The 23,994-nt window shown below is 36.1% G+C and overlaps 2 protein-coding genes across 5 annotated transcripts; one reads left to right on the forward strand and one right to left on the reverse strand.

The window, feature by feature from the left end:
* Nucleotides 1-1,146: 1,146 nt before the first annotated feature.
* On the forward strand, nucleotides 1,147-8,187 carry LOC143450793 (RNA-binding protein spenito-like). Its single transcript, XM_076951496.1, has 2 exons — nucleotides 1,147-1,314; nucleotides 5,269-8,187. Exons 1-2 carry the CDS (start codon nucleotides 1,220-1,222, stop codon nucleotides 7,622-7,624), a joined length of 2,451 nt encoding a protein of 816 aa, XP_076807611.1. The 5' UTR covers nucleotides 1,147-1,219; the 3' UTR covers nucleotides 7,625-8,187.
* Nucleotides 8,188-14,620: 6,433 nt separating this feature from the next.
* On the reverse strand, nucleotides 14,621-22,524 carry LOC143459008 (uncharacterized). 4 transcript variants are annotated; one of them, XM_076955970.1, is made up of 5 exons: nucleotides 22,312-22,524; nucleotides 15,966-16,263; nucleotides 15,726-15,823; nucleotides 15,286-15,613; nucleotides 14,621-15,164 (listed from the first exon to the last, which is right to left on the reverse strand). In XM_076955970.1, the coding sequence occupies exons 2-5, from the start codon at nucleotides 16,239-16,241 to the stop codon at nucleotides 14,904-14,906; spliced, it is 963 nt and encodes a 320-aa protein (XP_076812085.1). In that variant the 5' UTR covers nucleotides 16,242-16,263; nucleotides 22,312-22,524; the 3' UTR covers nucleotides 14,621-14,903. The 4 variants fall into 4 exon arrangements, with proteins under 4 accessions (XP_076812085.1, XP_076812077.1, XP_076812093.1 ...); XM_076955962.1 differs by having other exon boundaries at nucleotides 15,966-16,374; XM_076955978.1 differs by lacking the exon at nucleotides 22,312-22,524 and adding an exon at nucleotides 16,547-18,389.
* Nucleotides 22,525-23,994: the final 1,470 nt, after the last annotated feature.

Consider the following 23,994-nt stretch of genomic DNA (forward strand, 5'->3'; position numbering starts at 1 on the left):
CAAATCGGTAGTGCTCGTACTAATCACATATATGTCGAGTTTATAACTCTGACGGTCGAACCAATAAAATAACTAAAAAAAACTATGTGTTTATCTGACCATATGGAAGTCATTCCTAAGACAATAACCAATCAACATAAATCACGTTTTGAAGTCAGTTTCGTTAGTATGGAAGAATATCCGTAAATTTCATCAAACTTCATCGTTTGTCTCGCTCAGCTACCGGGATAGCAGAAGCCGCCAAAGCCGGCATGTGACAAGGATCGATGTTACTGTTACACGTCGAGAAGCGCAGTCAGTAGGCCAGCACATCCCTATTTGTAAAATTGTATTTTCTGGGATATGCTATTAGTATCGGTTCACGCGTGGTTTGAAAGCAAATAGGAATACAACGTATCCTGGTTTGCTGCCTTTGGTATCAATCTTGGGTTTGGTGACAGTATTGTGGTAGCACCACTGTTATTCACAGCTTACACTTTCTAAGCTCTTAGGGCTTTGCAACTCTTTCTTGTTCATTGATTGTTTGTGTGCGCAACCAATTTCTTGTCTGACAAGTCTGTGACCAGGGTAACACTAGCAGTAAAAACATATTTTTCGCATCCCACAGTCAATTGCGAAAAATAAACGATATGGTCACGCTATCGTACAATTTGCAAGAAATAAAATGATTCGATTTATGTGTATGTATGACGAATGTTTTCAACTAAAACTAAATGAATGCATGTTAATTGGGGCATCCTAATAACAAATGGCTTGATCTTTTTGTCCTCACCGTACCTTTGACGAAAAATAAAATGACTATTTGATTGAAATGTCATAGTGGTCACCTTTGAGTTTCATGGGATATATATGTGAGTATCACATCAAGGGCTTTTATCTGAAGATTTAAACTTTCAAAGTTGTATTTTTAACGGTACGGTGTACACCGGACGAAGAAAGCTAATGCTTGCGAAAGCTTGTGTAGAGGGATCGAAAATAAAAGTTAATCCTAGAGTGCCATCCTATATCCTGGATTTTTATTATGTAATAAAATATATAGTTATGCTGGGTTAACGTCGTTCAGCCCTAAAAATGTTTATAAGATGTTTATAGACAAAATCACCCGTATGTAAAAGTCTCACGTTTTTCCATACAACTGCAAAGTACTGTATCAGTAATGTTTGCAACGACTTCTTATTAAGTCGATGCCGTGTAGTGATTCGCAAAATACGACGGAAGCATGAAACGACAAGGTGATAGAGACAGCCCAGCGCGCTCCAAACGAAATCGTGGACGCAGTCCTTTTGGTCGAAGATCTTACAGAGATAACAACAGGTTTGGAAAGCCACTTTCTGGCTGTCATCATTCTGTCATTGCATTTCTTTTAAAGCCAATTTTGGCAATTAGCCTCCAAACTTTTTTACATATACCGTTTTCCCTTTACACAGTAGAATGATTTTTGGCTTGTTTATATCATGGACATATAAACATCCGCTCGTTTACTGCTGAACTGCCTAGCCTAAACCGTAGCAGGTTGCAGGCCCTACTGGAAAGTTTCTTTTCACGCAGCGTGCTGGATAAATGTAAAGCCAGAATTTGCACCACGACGTAGTAATACTTATAATAGAAAATATATGGTAAATCTGGGCCTGAAAATTGGCGCATAAGCCAACTTTCTCCAGGACATCATTTAAACTCTCCAGTACAGCAGTAGGGATTACCAGTAAGCGCTAATGGCTGCACCGGTTTGCTAATGTATACAAGTATACAGCTTATCTGTCAGTCTAGAACACTAGATGAAAATGGCATTAACTTCCTTTCGAGGCATTAACTTTCCAAAAAGAAAGGTTTTTGCCAAACATTTTACTTACAACCATTAAAGACATTGCGAAAATTGTTCTTCTTAAAAAGGCCGTTGGCCTAGTGGAAAATGTGGTGATTGCACGCACGAAATTCATCAACATATGTTTCAGACTGTTTTATCTTCATGCTGGATAATAATAAAAAACAAACGTTGGTCGTTTGAATGCTGGTTTACAATTAATTAGCAAATAATGAAGCTGTGCAAACAGTGCATGCCATCACCCTAAAATTTGCATCTTTGCACACACGATTTCTCTTTGAATACCGTCGTACTTTTCAGTCACGCAAAAAGGTACACTGGTATTTGTACTGAAAATTGGTGCAACGAATTTCTTGCTAAAACACAAAAGTTTTTACCTCGTAAGTAAAAGTCAAAAGCAATCAGAAGGCAAGAAGCAAATTCTTTCGCTAAATTATCGCGTACTATGATAGGGGTTTCATCCCATATTGAAATTGTATTCATTTTTGTTTAAATAGAAGTTATTTGTAATTGTAAATAATGTAAGTAATTAATTTTATTATTTAAACCACCAGGAGATATTTCCTGAATAGTAAGTAAATCTGCGAGCCCATGGTGTATCTGATGAAGTACTATAACATAAAATGCTTATCTCCTACGGAACACTTTTCGAGATAGTGTCAATGGCATTGTTGGACTGTAATGGAAGTTCTCTGTAGGTGTAATTTTATTTCATGAATTATCTTCTGAGTTAACTACAAATTTTCTGCGCAGTAGTTTGAGTATGAACTCGTATGTTTTATCACAGAATCATTCAAAATATCTTAGGGATGCTTATCGTAAAAGCAAAACAATTGTTACTGAAGTTGCATAAATGATTTCTGAATTTTCTTGTATGCTTTTTATGACAACTAATTGTTAAGATAGTTGGTTTTCCTGCTTTTGCAAGTGTGGTATTGCAAAGATACCAGTTAGTATAGATGACTGGGAAAAATTTGTCTGCGTTTGATCTTTCATGGATGCATTTGTTGGAGAAAGATACTTTATCAGAAAGTTTTGTCACCCACAAGATGTCTCTGACATCAACATATGCATGAACTTGATACAGAAGTGTTTCTTCATGTGCTGCTTTGAGGTGTAAATACAACTTACTGTGATAGGGTGTAGTGCTGTAGCATTTGCCTCTGCTGGCTTATTGGATATAGTTATCAGTTGTACTTGCGTACATTTGAAGAAATAATATTTATTTAATTAGGGTGAAGGAGACGCTGTGCTGATCACTGTGTAGTAGCTGTGGGAAATGTCTTACAGAAAAAATGCACTTTGTATAAGCCTGAAAGTCCATTTTACCTGATTGTTATGTGAAGCTTTTGCCTCTGTTACACTGTGCTACAGGGCTTGGCCAGTTTTGTGTTGAAATTAAACCTGAAAGGATTACGAAATGCCACTATTAAAACATTTTATCTGGTTGCAGTTATCTCTGCTTGACCTTCAGAAGAATTTCAGTTTTGAGCAGTCTATTGTATATCTACTGATAAACTTGTCTGCGACTTGTGAATAGACTTAATCTTGCACTGAATCTTGTTAATAGAAAATTGATAACTTAGACTAATTTTGTGAATGTGTAGTTCAAACAACCCAGGTAAGCCTGCTTAATATTACAGTTTAGTTCATTTACCTGTGTGTTACCGTCAAGGTGGAGTATTACAGTATATGTTATACTGTATGTACAAATATATATATATATATAATAACAGTACTAGAAGTAAGGGATTGGGAGTTATGACTCATACGTAGAACAAACATAAGAGCCAAAACAGTAGAAAACGTTTTTTTAGTCAAACGTCCCACTAATAACATGTTTTCTATGGTTTTAGGCTTGGCTCTGGTGTTTGCTCTACATAATATCAAAAGTGTAATTTTGAAAAATATGCTGACAAAATGGACTGATAATGACTTGGGTTATCAACCTTCGGTTTGCGAATTACAGTTCAAAGTTGGGCTGATGTGCTTTTTCTGCTGCTTTGCTCAGGTTATTTGTTATATGCAACCCATATTGGGATCATCAAAGATTTTGTTAATATTCAATAGGTCAACTTGGTTTCAATTTTAACGTAAGACATCTAAGCTTGCGAAACATGTTTTAATCATAAAGTTTTACAAAATATGTTATGTAGTGATACAGTAGACTCCACTTATTATGACCACCTTGGGACCAGGGTTTTTTATATCTGAATGGCCACAATAACTGAAGCTGCTATAATGCTGTTTACCACACCAGGATCGTTACAGTTAGGCACAAAATGACAAAAAAAAACATCAAAGTCGTCATATATTTCATTAATGTTTTAAAGCAACATGAAAGTCGATGCCAATAAATGAAATGAGTGACACGTGACACTATTGTCACTGTTACTCTGCATAGTTGACACAAAAAAGTTGGAAAAATTTGTCGTTTTATCCAAAGACTGGTCATAGTAAACGGGGAACTTTATATGGCAAAATTCGCGACCATACCAAATTATCATACAAACCGGATGGTCATATTAGGCAGATTCTACTGTATGATGTAATAAGTGTTTGTTGTTTCATATGACATTTTATAGCCAAAGAGCATAAACAAAGGTGCGTAGCGTGGTATGAAAAAAACAACCCTTTGCCATATATGAATAATTTTTCCTTATTTGTCATAGAAACTAGGGAAAACCCTGCTTTGTAAGAGAGAAACGAGAAAATAGCACATGCAGATGTGTGAGAGAAACAGAAGTCTCATGTTAACTTGTTTTTCATTATGTGATTACAAAGACAGGTTTAGTCACTTGACACCGATGATAATAACACTTTTAACTTGGGAAAATATTAAACTTTTTTCCATTTATTTGGTTTTATGCCGATATGTGAATATATTTATTTTGCATTACGATTTATGCAATAAGTCGAATAAGTGAAAAGACACAAAATATATCAGGGTTTATTCTATTCAGTACTTGTCTGCTGCAGCAAATACAGGAGAGTGTGAAGCGTAAAATGTAGGGCCCTAGTGCCCTTCTCAATTTGCATAGGGTCGGTTTCATATATTATGGATTTCATACATTCATTTTACTCGGTGAATATTTCTAGTTATGAATGGCCAGTAACGAGAGGTCTAGTTGAACAAAATTCAATTTTTTTTAATTTAATGAGATTATTAAATTAACCCACCGTTAAATTTGGAAACCTGTTTTTAGTTTAAAAATATCTTAACTATTTTTCCGCCTTTTTTCATTTTATAGAAAGTTTATTTTACCTTAAAACCAAATCATGTATATTTTTTTAGTATTACTGGTATTATATACCAAAGGTATATAATTGGTAAGCATAGCTTGAATTTAATTTTGTTCTGCTTCAATTAAAAGGGCCTTCTCTGTATCATTGTGGTGAAAGAATATCACCGTCATATAGTTAAATTCATGCATTTCTAATTTCAGCCCAGATTATCACGATGTTAGGCATAGTTCACGAGATGCACGAAGGACAATCATACAGAATCGAAGACGCAATTCTCCTGTTTCCCCTCCAAGATACTCACCTACTTACGATTATAATCGAAGTAATCGTGGAGGATACCGAGAGCAAGAGGACCTTTATAACACACTGGTTGTCTCCAATTTTAGCGCACAAGTAGGCAGAGATGACATTGAGGAAAGCCTTTTCTATGAGTTCAGGAAATTTGGTGAAGTTGTTGTTAAAGTAACACGTGACTACAATGGCGAACGAATCGCTTACGCAACGTTTCGTTCTTCTGATGATGCCAAAGAGTGCAAAAATGCAAAGGGCCATCTGGTTATGCACGACCGTCGGCTTAACATTGAGATAGCAAATGATTATGAACCAACCTCTCGAATGGTGTCCCCAAGAGAGCGGACACCACCACAAAGAGAACTAGGTTATTCCCCCATTAGGAGACGTTCTCCCGCAATGAACAAACCATCACCTCCACGACGACGATCACCAAAAAGGATTTCAGGAAGAGGAAGAAGCCCAGCAAGGGAACGAGTCCCATTGAGAGATAGAAACCAATACAGAGAGCGGATGTCCCCCCCAAGGATGTCATACAGGGACAGGAGAAACTCAGAGGAAGTAAGTCCTGAAAGAGATCTAACTTACTCACCAAGGGATTCTCCTCGAGATGCTTCTCCAATGAGACATAGCAGTGATTCGAGAGAGAGAATTCACAGCAGAAATGAAACCTCAAGACAGCGATCTCCTGACAGCAGTGAAAGGCAACGATCACGTACACCTGATGAAAAAACCTCTAATGAAAAACAATCGGAATCGATGACTGATAAAAGCATTCCAGCTGCACCCAACATGAATATGCAAGGTGGTTTTCCTGATCCCAATTTCTTTCCAGGACCAGGTTTCATGGATAAGCCCATTCCTCCTGAAGATGATCCATATGCCACTAGGACCTTATTTGTTGGTAACTTGGAACCTGATGTGCGAGAGTTTGATATCAGGAGAGTCTTTGAGCCGTTTGGAAAAATCGATGATATAGATGTCAAGCGAGCTGCAAGGGGATTGGGGTCATACTGTTTTATAAGGTTTGCAGACCTTAACCAAGCATACAAAGCAAAAGTTTCCTTGAATGGAAAACCAGTTCTAAAGAATGTGGTTCGGATTGGTTATGGAAAGTTGATGGTATCTTCAAAGATTTGGGTTGGTGGCCTTGGCAGCTGGACAACACATGCAGATTTAGAAAGGGAATTTGATCGATTTGGTGCAATCCGTCGCATTGACTATCATAAAGGAAACAGCACAGCTGCAATTTTGTATGAAACAATTGATGCTGCTCAAGCAGCGTGTAATCAAATGCGTGGCTTTCTCATGCCCAATGCTGAAACAAGACTTAGAATAGATTTTCTTGATCCTGAACCTGGAATGCCGGGATATGAAGGATTCTTAGAGTTTGGTCGACATGACAGCAAGAAAAGTTATGACAATAATAGCCAAGGGCAGTCAAATGATCGTTATGCGAACAACAAGTACAAGAACTCTGACCGATATCGAGGCAGAAATGTCTTTGCGGAAGATAGAAAATCTGACAGACGTCGTAAGTCAAGAAGCAGATCAAAAGGTCGTCGCTCTCACAAAAATGACGGCAATTCAACCATTAAGGAAACTGCCATGACTGAAATGCAGATTAAGCATTTTCATGCCAAGTCTTGCTATACTTTGCATGACCTCTGCCAGGTTTTTGATCCACCCTGTTGGCAAGGTGGATTTGTCCTAAAGAAAATTGCATTTCCCGTTCTATTCTTCCTATTAGATGGCGACATGGGTGTTTTTAATACGACCACCGCTGACCCAAACAGTCCGACTGGAAGGCAAACCATGTTCCATGTGACACAGCGCTTGCGTTTGAATGATGACAAAGTTAAGGAGGTCAGCAAGAGGATGAAATACTGTGAGAAGAAAACTTGTTTAGTCGTTGCTGTGCCAGGTGTCCCAGAAAATTTAAATATGAGTGGTAATTTTAATGGCCCTGCACCCACTCAGCACAAACCACTTCGTGGATTGGTGAAATACTTCAAAGATAAAGAAGCAGCAGCAATAGTCTCAGTTCCAGTACTCACTCTAAACTCCTCAAAAGACAAAGAGGGTGAGAAAGATAAGGAAAAGCCAAAGGAGAAATCAGTATCTGGAGTGCTGCACTGCTTTCCTCCTGGGCCATTTGCCACGGAGCAGCTTTTGAGAATTGGTCCCTCACTACAACCACAATTTTTCGCAGATGACTACCTTGTTATTTTGCTTGTAAAAGGATCATCTTCAGCTCTTCTTTGAATTTATTTTCTGATGTCTGGCTGTATAAACCATTGTATTGTTGTGCTTTGTCGTATGAGTTTTGTGCAGAGTACCTTGCAACTGACAAATTATAATTTAGTTAAGCAAAACATTGTTGCTTTTTATTTTGAAGTAACATACTCAGTTTGATGTATCTGTATTATGATACCTTTTGACTTTCTTCCTGCCCACTTTAATAAGCGTTATTGTTTAAAACTTTAAATCATGTAAATAAGATATGGTTTCATGTAAAGTGTAAATCACATCATATCGTTAAATCCTGGAGATTTGCTTTCTACCATCATGAAATGCAAAACGCACCAATTTTTAAACAAAACCCATCACATTTTAATTAAGCCTAACAAATACTGGAGCCGCAGCTTGGTGGAGATAAATGTGGGCATGAGATTTTACTGCTGCGAATGTTCATTCTGCCAACCATGTATACAACTGATGATGTGATCATATTTTTAGTTTTATGTGCATTTCTTTCATTTAGTGTAATTGAAACCAACCGTCTTTGTATGTGGTGTATTAAAGATTCGCTTACTCCCTACAACAAACCCTACGTGTCATGAGTCAAGTTTATCTTTTTAATATTGTTATTGTCATTTGCACAGTCAATAAGGTAAAGCTTATAGACTCACCATCTCAGTCAAGATTTGAACTTATAAGTATGCAAATAACCTATACAAATCTTTCAGACCGAGAGTAAGGCTGTTAATGTAGCACGGTATAATAGTGTTTCAAATCGTAATATTTTCCAGAATCACTTGTGTTAATTTTCAATTCAGTTATTTTCGCTGTTTGACATTTGGAAATGATTTTTGTTACTCGAAATACGACGAAAATTCGGCTCATTTCACACTAACATTTAAAGGATTAAATAGCTAGGCTGCTAGTATCGTCCATTTATTGTGAGGAATAAAAATGAAATGCCATCTATTAATTATAGTACAAATTAATAGAATATTCCGGCAAGCAGTAAACGAACGGGAAAAACTGGAAAACCCAATAAACGGTCTTAAAACATGAAAGGTTTTATAGCGTAGATGTTGCTATAAAGATGGTAAATAGACACAGCCATTAAATCAAGACTGCATTTAAGTTTAAAGTAACAGATTTCAAGAAATAAATTATGGTGACGTTAAGTTGGTTGATGTTGTAACTTACGGATCTAACACCGAATGTTGCTGTTTGTAACCTGGCTTATAGTCTATATTTAGTGAGAAATATAAAACTTAGTTCGAAAAATCAAACGTAGAATGGAAGAAAAACGACATGCGCTGGGTAAAAGCACAACATGAAAGTACACTAGATAAATGCACTCAAAACAAAAGATCACATAGTTGGGAATACGTAACAAGACTGGAATGTGTAATTGATATCATACACAAATACCAAACGAAGTTGTACAAGCTAGACTCAACATTTTATTGACAACGAGATAAGTTTTGCCCGAGGTAAAACGAATCACCTAAGCCAGTGCTTTTTAACCGGTGAGACTGTACGCACTAGCGCACATAGAAAAAATCTAGTGCGTAAGATGAACATGGTGTGGATGAAATTCGTCTGTCTGATTTTCTGTCAGTCAAGCAACGCTGATTGGTTGTGTAGTTTGACGTTTTCACGCTTGCCTTGGCGTCAGGCCATGTCAACTCGTCCGTAATACACGTTGCGCAGTCATCACATAGCAAATCCATGAATAAGACTGCCAATAAAAGAAAGTTATAGAATGTTAAAGTAGCAAAGAAAAAAGAACAGCAAAGTAATGGAGCATGTTGATATCACATCGTAACAAGGCGATGGCTTATCTTGTTGCTTTATAGTCGAAAAGTAGTCGGGTGCTATTATGGACACAAGAATGCGCGCTTTTTTGTATCAACATGGAAGTAGAAACTATGAGTGAGTGAATTAGCGTTAATGTGTGAAATAAAATTTGTTGAAATATTTTTTCAGTGGTTTTGCGCGATCCTACCATTAACTCCGTATTATGGTTAGCCATAATGCCAGATGTGTCAAAATTCGCTTTATTCAGCGTGTACGTAAATTGCGAACGCGTTCACAATTTACAAACGCGTAAGTATGGTATTTTGCCTGGCCGAAAGGTTTATAACAACGTGTAATTGTAAATTGTGAAGGCGTTCGTAATTTGTGAACGTGTTTGTAATTTATGTTTGCGTTGACAAAAACACGCGTTCCCAAATTGTCAACACGATTACAATTTACAAACGTGTATAGGTGAACTAATAGTGACCTGTTTGGCCAACACAGCTAATTTTTTTGCACGATAATTTAGCGTGCATGCAATTTTTGAACACGTATGTATTTTAACAACGCGTTATTATGAACCTTTCGACCAGGCAAAATACTTAAAACAACGTAAATACTTAAAACAACTTCTTCCATATACCCATTCTCATAATCTAACATCCCATCCTTAAAGCGGGCTGGTGACCTGCTTATGGCGAAATAGTCGTTTTCCACATAATGTTGTCTCCGCCGTTGTGTTTCCGCGGTAGTTTATCTTTTTGCATGCTGTATTAGCTGTAATTAGTAGGCTATACAAAAGTATATAAGAACGTATGAAGGTTTTTAAGACTTGATTTTTGCGATTTCTAAGAGACTGCGACTTTTATAATTGTTAAATTACTAAATTGCTAATATTTTGTTGTAGTTGCAGAAGTAAAAATTTTGAGAGATCTTTAGAACTTTAGAAGCTTTTTCGGTTCCTTAAAATACCTTACAAAACACATCAAAAATACAGTAGTATACTGTATTTGTGTGACGTCGTTCTGACGCCATCACAATGACGTCCCTAAAAATTGGTCATTTGAACATTTATAATCATCCCATTGGCCCCGCTGATTATACGCCACAGGTTTCCGCTACCAGTTCTTATTTTAACCAGTGTAGCTTATTGGTATAAAAACCTTTTTTTAGTTTAGCAGGGAGTGTAGTTTAGAAAGAAAGAATAGATTGGTATGGTATGGTATAGTCATAGTGCGACGTGCTTAAATACTAATAGGTATGTGCTCATGGCGACACAGTCAAACAACAAGAAATAATAAAGCCAAGTGCATTGAATAACCGACCAACTCAAGGTTATGTTTTTGCAGCAGTTATTGTTCTAGCTCAATTTTAATAAAATGTTTTGTAGTGAAAAGGTCAGACCCCACTGCTATATTCGTCGCATATATACACAGCACAAATTATAAGTTATTATAACTTAATAGTTATTTCATTAATATTGCAACTCGTGTCAATTTAACCAATAAGCGAATAAATGTTTCGATAACAAATAACTTTTCCTTAAAATAAGAAAGCAAAAGGAAGTCCTAATGATAAAACCCTTGATGACAACGAAGTGGCCTCTGACGGCTGCATTTTTACGAGATATTGACCAAGAAAAATGTCAAATTATGTTATAAAATAAAAATTAGGGCAATTTTGAATAACAGTTTGAATTAGCTTAGGACAGGTGATACATTTTATAATTTGACTTATAAGTTTCATTTCACTGAAAGGAAAAAATACGTTAAATGCATGATTTTAACCGGAGAGAAAAATGCTGTTTCTGGAAAATCATTTGATATTTTCTGAAAGTTCAAGCAAAAAATGAAATTTCTTTGAGCGTTTATTGGCTTAATTTTCTTAACGTCTTCAACTTTTTCCAGATAGTCTAAATAAATTCAAAATACTGTTTCCTGAAATGAAATGTAAAAAAATTAATTTATGACGTAAATTGAAATTGCAACAATGACTAGCGAACAAAACGTGATCAACCTAGTTAAAAGTTTTTGTCAATCTGATGAGAGGTGGCACTGGGAAAAAGAACCAAAATTAACAGCTCTACAATTTTGGCGTTTAGCCAATTTCTATTCTAAACAAGGCAAAGGAGACAAATGGAACTTCATATACAGTGCAGGGCTTTTTAGTGCGGCTATAGTGAGGAATCCGGTTGAAGTGGAAGAAGTAAGAAATGATTTTCAAGTTATGTGGGAAACAGTATTGAAATATGCCGAAGCGGATTCTTGCTGTGCGAAACTCGCTGATATATCGAATGAAATAAGAAATCAAGTGCATGTTATGCGAAAGGAAGTTCACCGGTTATTAGGAGAACTTTCACGGGTTTCGCAGGACGCCGATAAATCGATTCGATTGCAACAAGAAGAAAAAAAAGTCGAATGTGTAAGATTTTTACTGTCCTTCACCACCGAAAGCTATTCGTCTCTAATGTCATCAATTTCAAAGAAATGCATGAATCTTTTATTTGGAAGTAAAATTCCATGGAAATATGCGCATGTTGGTTTGGGGTCACTAGCACGAGGAGAAATAACTGTTTTTTCTGATTTTGAAAATATGATTTTACTCGACGATGCAGAAAGTGTAGGCGAGGACCAAACTATAGAGGAAAAGAAACTTGAAAAATTTCGCTGGTACGCAGTGTTGTTTCACATAGTTATTATCAGCTTGGGGGAATCTCCGCTTCGATTATTAGGTATTCCCCTGTTTAACAATTTCGATGTAGAATGCCTCGATCAGGATTGGTTTTATGACATTTTCACAAAATGTGGAATCCAATTCGACAGCAACATGCCCTTGGCCTGTATGCATCTGCTTGGGCGAAAAACGTCTTCCAGAGATCTTGCCAGTAAAGAGTTAATTAAACCAGTGTCTAAGATGGCCAATTACTTGTTGGAATATTTTCTTAACACACAAGACAAAGACATAATTGAAAGTTCTTCACACTTTGAGACAACCTTAATAAAGACTAGGTTTGTTGCAGGATGCAAAGACCTTCATGATTGTTATCATGATAAAGTCAGTAACATGCTGAATCTTCATTCTAAAAAATTATTACCGGAATTAACAAAAGTGATGAGGTCATTTGATTCCCTGAATGTTTTATCTAGTTTGTCTGATGATATATCCAAAGCAAACATAAAAGTATTGTTATATCGGGCTGCATCAATGCTTATTTCTTACCTGGGGGTGTTACAAAACATACAGGCCACAAACTGCTTTGACATTGTGGATGAGCTTGTTGAAGTTGGTAAGCTTTCACAAGAAGCTGGTCACAACTTAAGGTATGCTTTTGCCGTGGCAAATGAAATAAGGATGAAGTTATATCAACAAGCAGGCCAGCAAGTGGTCGATGTAGATATTTTGCCACAGTTATCAAATACTTTAAACCAAGATTACATGTCACAGTTGACTGATACGGTTGGTACCGAAAGTGTTGTTGATTTCTTCATTATAATAAGGTGTCTCTGGACAACACTTTATCCAGTTATATGGAGCAATGTAGACATTAGGGAAAGTGGCATGAGTGGTTCTATGCGTGATGCAAGCAAAAATGCTATGATTACAGTTTACAATGCTCTACATTTGCCAGTAGATGATGATACTGCTGCAATGTCATTTTCCATAAGTAGTCAATCGCTAAGAGCTCCAGCCATCCCTGAATTTCAGGATTTTGTGCCATTCTCAAAACTAGCAGCAAAAAAGCTGATATTGGTCATCCGTTACATGCTTGAGATGATGATGGACTATAAGCACTCCTCCTACAATGAAGATGATAACTGGGGATTACCTGTTCTCCAAAAATGCAGTGGAATGATGGAAGCATTGGAGTTGTGCAACGATGCTTTTGAAAGGCGTGAACTTGTGGCCGTTTCCTCAAAGGACAGAATTAGAAGATGTTTCTTTCACAATGGCTATCAGAGTTCTCACCTAGATCGGTACGTCAATGCTGTACGAGAGCTTCAGCAAACTGTTTGTCATCATCCTCAGGACAAACATGTGGTAGGTGTGTTTCCTGATATTCTGCACTTGGTTTACAGAGTTGCAGATTTCACAGAAGCACTTAAAGATTTTTATGACACTGTGGAAATTAAAATAAACTCTTTTAGTACCAGTAAACAAATGGGATTATCACAGTCACAAGAGACGACAGATGATGCTTTTAACATATTGGATGTGGTATGCTCTTTGCTGGAGTCATTTAAAGAAGGTTTAAAAAGCAATTTTTTACACCCTGAAACAAATTCAGCTGAAGATCCAATTTTGGGTATGATTTGGACCATTTTCGATGATGGTTTCTATATATTCAGTGATGTAAATAACGGCGTTAAAGGATTGTATGATAACATTAACATAACCAGGGAAAGGCTTTTACCACTGCAACGACTGGATCAACTAGAAAGAGCCATTGATGATGTTTCACTGGTAGCTGAAGTATTGTTCAGTGTACTTAACTGGACTTTCATAGTTAATGCTTACAGTGAAGTCCTTGTTCGTGATACTGGCCTTGCTCTAGCAGATGCATATCGACTGAAAGGGAAAGTACACTTTGCAGAAGGCAAATTTGTATCTGCTAAGACCCATTTTCAAATACAACTAAGAATTTTGACTAAAAATTTTCGAGAGAAAAATAGATTTTTTGCAAAAAGGGCTGATGCCATGAGGGCGATTGCAATTTGTGATGTTAACATGCAAAATTATAAGAATGCGCTCGATTTGCTCCAGGAAGAGATGAAATATCGCTCTGAAAACCTAAGCGCGAAACGTATCTCTTCAGAGTGCATTGATGAAAATTCTGCTTACCAAGCCATTTGTTTGGCTGGTTTATTACTGCAAAATAGTAAAACAGATTAAAACTTGCCTTTGCAGTGTTCTTGTGCTTCTTTCCTAAGTCTTCATTATTTTATAGCATTTGGTTTGTGTGCTGTAACCCTAGCTTGCCTTTAATACTAAACATGTATTTCACACCACCTGTTTAACATTATTGACTTTGCCATGGTTTTAGCTCTTAGGATATGTTGTTAACTGTTATGAATTTTTTTGCAGTGACATTAGCTTTTGAGTATCAATTTTAAATAAAAGAGATGAAATTAGTTAAACAACTTTTACTTGCCAGTTATAGCTATTCTCAATTGGCTCATCCTTTTTGCAGAGTAGCTAAAGTCAGAGAAAGTTGATCAAGCCTGTGCAATAAATAAACCAGAACAATATTTGATATGATTGCACACACTTGTTAAAATAAAAAAGTTACATGTAAAATGACAAGAAAAAATGACATACTGTTACTGTAGAAAAATATAAAATAGAATAACAAAATGAACAAGTGCTTTAAAACCTAAAAAAGTTAAGGTATAACAGTGTTTCTTTACTAAGAGTACAATGTTGAAGTATATGTATCTGGCCACTTTTTCGCAGTCCAATATGACATAACCATAGGCTGGCCTATATAATTCACCATGTCATTGGCTTATTGTTACAGTCCAAGTTCCTTATCCAGTAACTTAGTTAATTGATCCATTGCAGAGTCAAAAGCAACATTTAAAACGAATTTTTTTCTATACCATTGCAGTGGAATGCACTTTTCTGCAGACATGCTTTTTAAATTAAGAAGCTTATCCAGTAAAATAGACAACATAAAATGGTCAATAACTTGGGCAGCAAGGTGAGTATCTGACTTCTCCTCTGGTAGTAACGCTTGCAAACACAAACTGTCAAGTAAGAGGTCTCCTGCAAACTTGTAACAGAAACCTCCGGTTAGATCCAGATGTAGCTAGGCAAAACTTACTCATGTGTAGTTCTCGTAAACTTCTATTATGTATGATCACATTACTATTGCAAAGAATATTCAAAATTACCTTTGTTATTTGTTTGTATTGAGAAAATGCACATTGTGCACCGTAGTCTGTTAATACATCTTCCACTACATTCTTAACTTCATCAATAAGAACTTCATGCACAATATTAATGCATTCTTCACCACACTTGCATGCATGCATCACTTCACAGGCAACTTCTTTCATAAGTTCAGCTGCTAGCTCGGGTACCAGGTCTTGTGTGAAGACCCTTGCTTCAATTTCGACTCTGTGATTCGATATGATGTCATCGAAAAAGTTAACTGCAATCTCGTAACAGATCTCTCTTATAACATCATCCAGAACCTCAGTTGCAACTTGGCTTGTGAACCTAATAATAAAACAAATTGAAAAGAAGGAATTGCAAGAATTTGTAAAGAAATTTACAACGATTGATTAACACTATATACAAATGCCACTGCAAATAAAAATGCAAATTTTGCCTGTTTAATTCGGCTTCCTTTTCAAGGGCTCTTCTTTGTATTGCCGGAGGAGACATGTCCATGTCAAGCTTCAGAGCCTCTTCAAGCAAGTCCAGAGTCTAAATCATGATAACAATCATTCTGATATCACATGCACAGCTAATTACAAAGACCTAATGTTTGAAAGAAATAGCTTTATGTTTACATGACTTAACCTGCCCTAAGTGTATAATTTATAGACATTGTACATCAATTACCAACCTCTTCTGTGACAAATTCCTCCAAAATATCTTGATAAAGAGCATTTATTTCTATGTTGGAAATCTTCGGCCCATTGTAATTAGTTTTATGAATTGAAGGCAAAAACGGAAAGGAACTAACATCTGCCAAAGGCCACTGCCTTTGGTTGTTAGGCTGCTGGGTCAATGACTTCAATGGGGGAAGATATGTGTACAACGGAATGACACCAACTGGTTGAAAACTTTGATTTTGATCAATCTCATCGTCATTCTTCAAATCTTCTGATTGAAAACTCATCACAAAGCAACTGTTTTAAGCACTGTGCAGGGAGAATAAAATGCTTAAAGCCTATTTGATATGTTGAAAATGAAGCAGCTTCTTTAAGGTTTTTGCTTTATGCAAACTCGTGATTTCCTATTGTCAAGCAATCCTGCAGAAACCATAAAATAGAAGCATGATATATGATGTTATATTGTTATACCACAATATTTATCTGCTTATTTGGCTTAATTATTTAGCAGTGTCTAATCATCAGCAAAAAATCTACATTCAGAGTGTTTGTATGTATTCAGTATGAGAAAAGAAATGCTTTCTATGCTTACTTTAGTTTATGATTCGATGTACAACTCTTGAACAGGATCAAAAGCTATTCCTGTGGTTCACTGCTAAGCAAAACTATCTAATCAATATTCACCTATCATATTTTCTTGATTAAAAGCCGCCCTTGAAAAGAAGCAACCCTCGATTAGAAGCTCATAAACAAAAATAAAAAATAGTAGCCGCGGCTTCTATTCGACAAATAAGGTATTTAAATTTACAATTCCACCTTGAGCAAATTTGAAAGCATTTAAGATTAGGCCTAGCAAATGCAAGGGACTAGTCTGGAAGATATGACAGTTTTTGAAGAGAATCTATGTGTGGCGAAAGACATAACATTTGGTGTGCACTAGGCACCTGATACTTTGTTTATATTTACTACAAATTGAAATTTCAACAACTACATTTGTCATGCTTGTTCATGTAAAATATATAAAAGTTCAGTGTGTGCTGTGATAAGTCTCCCATGTAGGTGAGGGCACTTTCCACTAGATTGGTGAGAAAGTAATATTAGCAACATCGTGGAGGCATTTGAGGATCATACGCCATGCTAGCGATGCTTGATCTCTTAACTGTCTTTGACGTGGTCGATCACGAGATGTTGCTGCAGTGCATGGACTGCACATAGGGTTTCTCTGACAAAGTCCGTGATTAATTCAGCTCATATTTAACTGATTGAAGTCAGCGGGTCTGCATGGAAAACAGCATTTCTCACAAAGTTTCCGTCTAACAAGAGGTACCACAAGGGTTGGTTTTGGTCCTCTGTTATATTCTTTGTCCTCTCAAGGTATAGGCAACATCTGCCGAAAACACCTAGTGGCTTATCATTGTTATGCTGATTGCATCCAGTTCTACCTTGTAGTTGACGATTATGATGATTTCCTGCTGAAGTGAGCACTTTTCAAGGCTTGCCTTAAAGAAATTAAATCCTGGTTGGCATCTAACATGCTCAAGCTAAACTCAGACCCAAAAGAGCTCATACCTTTTCGTCCAAAGTGCTCATCTGGAAGAAGGTCCTTACCATTACTGAATGGAACTTCATTCATTTATTTTATTTTTCGCCTTCAATGTGGAGGACAGAAAATTGTGGCAAGGCCTCGAGGGCAAAAATGTGCATTACGGTAGTATTAAGTCAATGTAAGAAATTTTTTTAGCATAACTTTGCTCAACTTCAGTTTTTTCTCCATTCGTTAAAAGCTTGGAAAATGTTTTTCTCGATTGCGCATTTTCAGTGACCAAACAAGTCGACAGCATCGTTAGATTCTGCTACTTCCACATTAAAAACATTAGAAGGATTCGTCGTTATCTCTCGATGAAATCCTGCGAGATGCTTGTTCATGCGCTGGTTATATCACGACTTGACTACTGTGATGGTCTACTCCACGGTGTTTCGCAAGATGTGATATCTCGACTGCAACGTGACCAGAATAACGCCGCATGCTTGATTTATCAATTAAAAAAGTGCAAGCACATCAAGCCTGTCATCTTCATTGGTTACTAGTCGAGTATACATTGCGTTTCAAGATTCTAACCATTGCTTTTGAGAGTCTAGGTGGAGCAAGGCCTGATTATCTCAGTATTCGTTTGTGACATTATTCATCCAACAAGATTTCTGCAGTTAAAATCTAAGAAATTATTGCAAGTTACATCAATTGGGATGGAAAGGTATACCGACAAAATGTTTTTTGTATCTACGGCCAGGACCTGGAATGATTTAACGCAAACATGTGCAACGCCGACAACTTGAAATCTTTTCAAAAATTAATAAAACGCATTTTTCTGCTCTGTTTTTATGTTTTAACGTTTTAATCTTGATTTTAGCGTAAAGTTTTGCTGTTTTATATTTTGCATATGAGTCATTCCATGTATAATCAACCAATTTTTTTTAAATTTGTAACCACTACTCTTGGATTTTAATAATTTCAATATATGTTATAGACCTTGGAGAAAGCCGAAGATTAAAAAAAAAATTTTGAAAATATCTCCAGGCGTTTTCGAGTTATTCAAATTTGAAATTTTCGCCACACGATGGCTTTTGGCTAGTGAGCACTGGTCACGCTTTATGATTTTCTTTAATATCTTTATTTCTGAAGGTAGAATAATGAAACAAATGTCGAATTCACCATTTTTGGGGTCAAGGAATTCATTTAAGCACATAAAAAACCTATATCACACCTCCTTCATGGAGTAAATTAAGTTTTTTAATTAATGTCAAAGTTCAAGTTTACGATGCAATTACAAAAATAGCAATCGCATTGGAAACATAATTTTTGCACTTTTGTGTAGCATGGTTCATGTATTTTCATGTATCCAAAAATTGGAAACTTGTTTTTTGTCCTTTAGGAATAAAGTTGGTTTTAACAGCAAGCACTATTTTTAAGATTCTTATAAGATATAAAATGCCGATTTGAGCAATATCGTATAACTGGTCATGCATATATGCAAGGTTGCAATTCCAAGGCACCAACTGCTAGTGTTTAAAGATTATTCACCAAAAACATTAATTACTGCCTGCTAAAGGTGCACTCTGAGAGAGGTTACAGTAAATTTGAGTTCCTTTTTGAACTTCAATTTTGCCTACTCCTATTTTGATTCTTATTATTTTATTATTCTTATTCTTATTATTATTTTGATTTCATCTATGTATGAAAATGATGAATTTACCCGTTTAATGCCTGGAATTAAAGATTATGTAAGTGTTTCCAAAAATGTTCATAAGCAAAAGAGGCTCATTTTGTGCAATTTGAAGGAATTATATGCCACATTTTGTGAAAAATATCTCGAGCTAAAGATTAGATTCTCAAAGTTTTGTTCACTCCGTCCCAAATGGTGTGTCCCCGTATCGTCCAAAGGCAGTCATTCTGTCTGTGTGTGCATCCAACATCAAAATGCAATCCTTCTGGTTGATGCTGCCAACAACAATGAAACATACAAAACATTGATTGACAAAATAGTGTTCAGCACGGTGAACAAAATGTGCATGTTGCATCGTTGTGAACAATGTCCTGGGTCTCCAGCACTAGAAGGCTTTTTGCTTGCACAGTATGATGAGGAACTTGATGATGAAGTCCAATGCCAACAATGGAAGTCTACAGACACGATGGATCTTATCACGGTGTTAATGATGAGATATGAATGGATTCAAGAAATTGTAAGAGTTTTGGATGATCTTACAAAGCATTCATTCATAGCTAAATGCCAATCTAGATACTTAAACTCCAGAAAGAGTTCTGTAACATATGATCTTAAGTGATTTTGCTGGATTTCGCTGAGAATTACACTTTTACAATCCAAGATGAAGTACAAAGCTATCACTGGAACCAGCAGCAATGTACAATCCACCCCGCTGTTGTGTATTACATGCAAGATCACATCTGGTCAGATGTAGGTCTTAGTAAGCTAGCTGTCTTAACCAGTCGTTTAACAGTACCTCCAACACCGTCACATGGAGATTTCCCGTGACTGGTTGCAAAAAAGGACCAACACGCTTCCAGGTTGAAATCACACTTGTGATGGCACAAATTCAGCATATTTTTATACTGTCCAGCGCAACCGTCCGAGAAATATTCAACTTTAGTAATGGTGCTGGACAAGCTTGGAATCAATGCAGTGAGTTTATACAAAAGCCCATGCACAAAAGCTGTGTCATGTGTTAAGTCATCTGAAACAAAGCAAAATGACTGCTGCATCAAGATGTGATCTTGCATGTAATACACAACAGCGGGGTGGACTGTACATTGCTGCTGGTTCCAGTGATAGCTTTGTACTTCATCTTGGATTGTAAAAGTGTAATTCTCAGCAAAATCCAGCAAAATCACACAAGTATCATCTGTTACAGAACTCTTTCTGGAGTTTAAGTATCTAGATTGGCATTTAGCTATGAATGAATGCTTTGTAAGATCATCCAAAACTTTTACAATTTCTTGAATCCATTCATATCTCATCATTAACACCGTGATAAGATCCATCGTGTCTGTAGACTTCCATTGTTGGCATTGGACTTCATCATCAAGTTCCTCATCATACTGTGCAAGCAAAAAGCCTTCTAGTGCTGGAGACCCAGGACATTGTTCACAACGATGCAACATGCACATTTTGTTCACCGTGCTGAACACTATTTTGTCAATCAATGTTTTGTATGTTTCATTGTTGTTGGCAGCATCAACCAGAAGGATTGCATTTTGATGTTGGATGCACACACAGACAGAATGACTGCCTTTGGACGATACGGGGACACACCATTTGGGACGGAGTGAACAAAACTTTGAGAATCTAATCTTCAGCTCGGGATATTTTTCACAAAATGTGGCATATAATTCCTTCAAATTGCACAAAATGAGCCTCTTTTGCTTATGAACATTTTTGGAAACACTTACATAATCTTTAATTCCAGGCATTAAACGGGTAAATTCATCATTTTCATACATAGATGAAATCAAAATAATAATAAGAATAAGAATAATAAAATAATAAGAATCAAAATAGGAGTAGGCAAAATTGAAGTTCAAAAAGGAACTCAAATTTACTGTAACCTCTCTCAGAGTGCACCTTTAGCAGGCAGTAATTAATGTTTTTGGTGAATAATCTTTAAACACTAGCAGTTGGTGCCTTGGAATTGCAACCTTGCATATATGCATGACCAGTTATACGATATTGCTCAAATCGGCATTTTATATCTTATAAGAATCTTAAAAATAGTGCTTGCTGTTAAAACCAACTTTATTCCTAAAGGACAAAAAACAAGTTTCCAATTTTTGGATACTTGAAAATACATGAACCATGCTACACAAAAGTGCAAAAATTATGTTTCCAATGCGATTGCTATTTTTGTAATTGCGTCGTAAACTTGAACTTTGACATTAATTAAAAAACTTAATTTACTCCATGAAGGAGGTGTGATATAGGTTTTTTATGTGCTTAAATGAATTCCTTGACCCCAAAAATGGTAAATTCAACATTTGTTTCATTATTCTACCTTCAGAAATAAAGATATTAAAGAAAATCATAAAGCGTGACCAGTGCTCACTAACCAAAAGCCATCGTGTGGCGAAAATTTCAAATTTGAATAACTCGAAAACGCCTGGAGATATTTTCAAAATTTTTTTTTTAATCTTCGACTTTTTCCAAGGTCTATAACAGTTATTGAAATTATCAAAATCCAAGAGTAGTGGTTACAGGGCCTGGTTGATTATACATGGAATGACTCATATGTTAGTTGTTGTTTTCTCTATGAAGCGCTTTTGAGCATTTTGTTATCGAGTACCAAGCGCTATAGAAATGTTTAGTATTATTATTATTATTATTAATAGTTTTACATGCTTAGCCAAGAATTGCCTGTCTGCCCAATATTGGCACTGTTCATTAGGCCTAGAACCTTTGAACAGTAAGCAAACGCAGCTAATGATTGGAATAGGCACTACAATAGGATAATTTAATGTCAAGCACCAAAGCATAGTGCTGTGGACAATCGAAACATTTGACCGCTAAAAGACCTGAACTTGTCTCCGCAAGTAACTCTCAGATACTTTGAATCTCATAGGCTAAGCTATTTACTGAAGATATAGCCTAATAGTTAATTACAATCGAGTGAAAAATGTGGTGCTTCAGACCTTACACTCACGAGATTCATTAACATACCGCTAAATGTTTTACCCATCACGACGATTTACAATAAATAAACAAAAAAAGTAGTTGTTTGAACGCTAATTTACAATAAATAAACAAAGAATTGAGGCTTCATTGCACGCCAAATTTGCGTAATTGTACTCACGATTTCTCGTCGAAAACTGCCCTTCTTTCCCGTGGGGCGAATGGAATGCTCCTACAGTCCTATTATCTCCCACTGCAATATAAGCCTAACGAGCCGATCAAGCAGATAAAACACGAGGAAAACAGTAATTTAAAAAGTTAGCGAAGATATTGTGTTTTTCAATTAAAACGGTGACTGAAATTTTGTTCATCAAATCCAAAAATTGCATTCGTGCATTACTTCTTTGTGATTTTAATAGGAATGCTGTTAAAGGGGAAAAACCGGATTTATTGACGAATAAAAACATAATAACTCTTTTATTTTATTTATTTATTTCATTTTTCGCCATTGCCTTGGATGTCATGTTTCAAAATTTAAGAAAAAATGATTCTGTAACTCATGCTGAAGTGGCGGATCGCCAACATTGTCGCCTAGTTTACCCCTCCGCAAAGACTTACTTTTGCATGAGAATGACGATTTTAATATATATGAAGTAACTGGATTTAGGTCCAGGCTACCTCTTTGCGTAGTTTGACCTCAAATATTTCACCAATTTTGTTTCTGCCGGTACTAAGTTTAAATATATTACAAATACCACAAATTGTATCAAAAGTTTTGAGTTACCTTTCAAAATTTTGTAGCAGTCTACGTTACGTTTAAATTATTTTATACATTTAATCTTTCCAATTTCTGGTGACGTTGTTCGAAAAGTTTTTACGTCTTGCCTACATCAAGGTTACGAATTCTAGTCTAGTCTATAGCATGTACAATAATGAAAATTATTATACAGTATAAATATGTAACAATGTTGTCTGAAAATCTTTGGTTGGACATGTTTACATTATTCAACAATGGTGGAATTCTACTACAGAAAAAAAAGTAAAAGAGAAGGTTGCATTTTTATACTCTACTAAACGATTTACAAACTTAATTTTGGTGAAATTTAGCATCTTTTTTAGTGAATGTTTCAAGTATATGCTTTTGGCACTAGTGGTCGCAATTAAACAAGATGAGCTCGATTAAAGTAAATTGATAGAACGCATCGCTTCTGGGCTCTAAAGAGCTAAGATTAAGCGGGTGATCCATCAGGCTTCTGTTGTTACAGATGGGTCTTGGTTTACATCAGCCAAAATTTTGTCCTTTCTCGCAAATTACATTTACCAACTTATGCCAGGCGCTAAACTTGCGCCTGCTCATATCCGCTTATGAGCAAAGCAAGAAAAGGTTAGGACATTTGGCTATCGAGAGATGCAGGTGCAAACCTAACAGTCAAGTTACCAAATCAAAAGCAACACTACCAAAACAAACATTTCACTGATATAACAAAAAATTGCAGAATGCAATAAAAAATTAATTTTTTCATCTCTTCCTAAGTTTACGAGTCGAACATGAATTTAATTTAACCAGGATTAATTTAAAGATTTAACCAGCACATAGGCCTACACTCATTATTTTTGCCAAGTCCGAAAATGTTGCGGTTGGACTGCGGATCGGAATTCATTTGCAAAAATGCTTTCTTGTATACCTTTTGACAAATGAGTGAGTTTTAGTGCTCGAAATATAGATTAGAATGTCGATACCAGATAGTTTGTGAATTTCGTTGCTTTTTATTAGACATATCATTTCATGTTTATTTTGTAACCTATATAAAATCCTACTAAATATAATAATTGCTACAATTATAGTTATTGTCTTATATTATAA

This window comes from Clavelina lepadiformis, chromosome 1 (assembly GCF_947623445.1).
Source record: "Clavelina lepadiformis chromosome 1, kaClaLepa1.1, whole genome shotgun sequence".
NCBI classification, from domain to species: Eukaryota; Metazoa; Chordata; class Ascidiacea; order Aplousobranchia; family Clavelinidae; genus Clavelina; species Clavelina lepadiformis.

Bases quoted from the DNA above. Each gene is read 5' to 3' on its own strand.
- LOC143459008 (XM_076955970.1), bottom strand. From the start codon at position 16,241: ATGAGTTTTCAATCAGAAGATTTGAAGAATGACGATGAGATTGATCAA. The intron at 15,614-15,725 runs GCAAAATTTGCA...TTTTATTATTAG, and splicing joins AAGGAAGCCGAATTAAACAG to GTTCACAAGCCAAGTTGCAA. The intron at 15,165-15,285 runs GTAATTTTGAAT...TTCTGTTACAAG, and splicing joins AATACAAACAAATAACAAAG to TTTGCAGGAGACCTCTTACT.
- LOC143450793 (XM_076951496.1), top strand. From the start codon at position 1,220: ATGAAACGACAAGGTGATAGAGACAGCCCAGCGCGCTCCAAACGAAAT. The intron at 1,315-5,268 runs GTTTGGAAAGCC...TTCTAATTTCAG, and splicing joins TCTTACAGAGATAACAACAG to CCCAGATTATCACGATGTTA.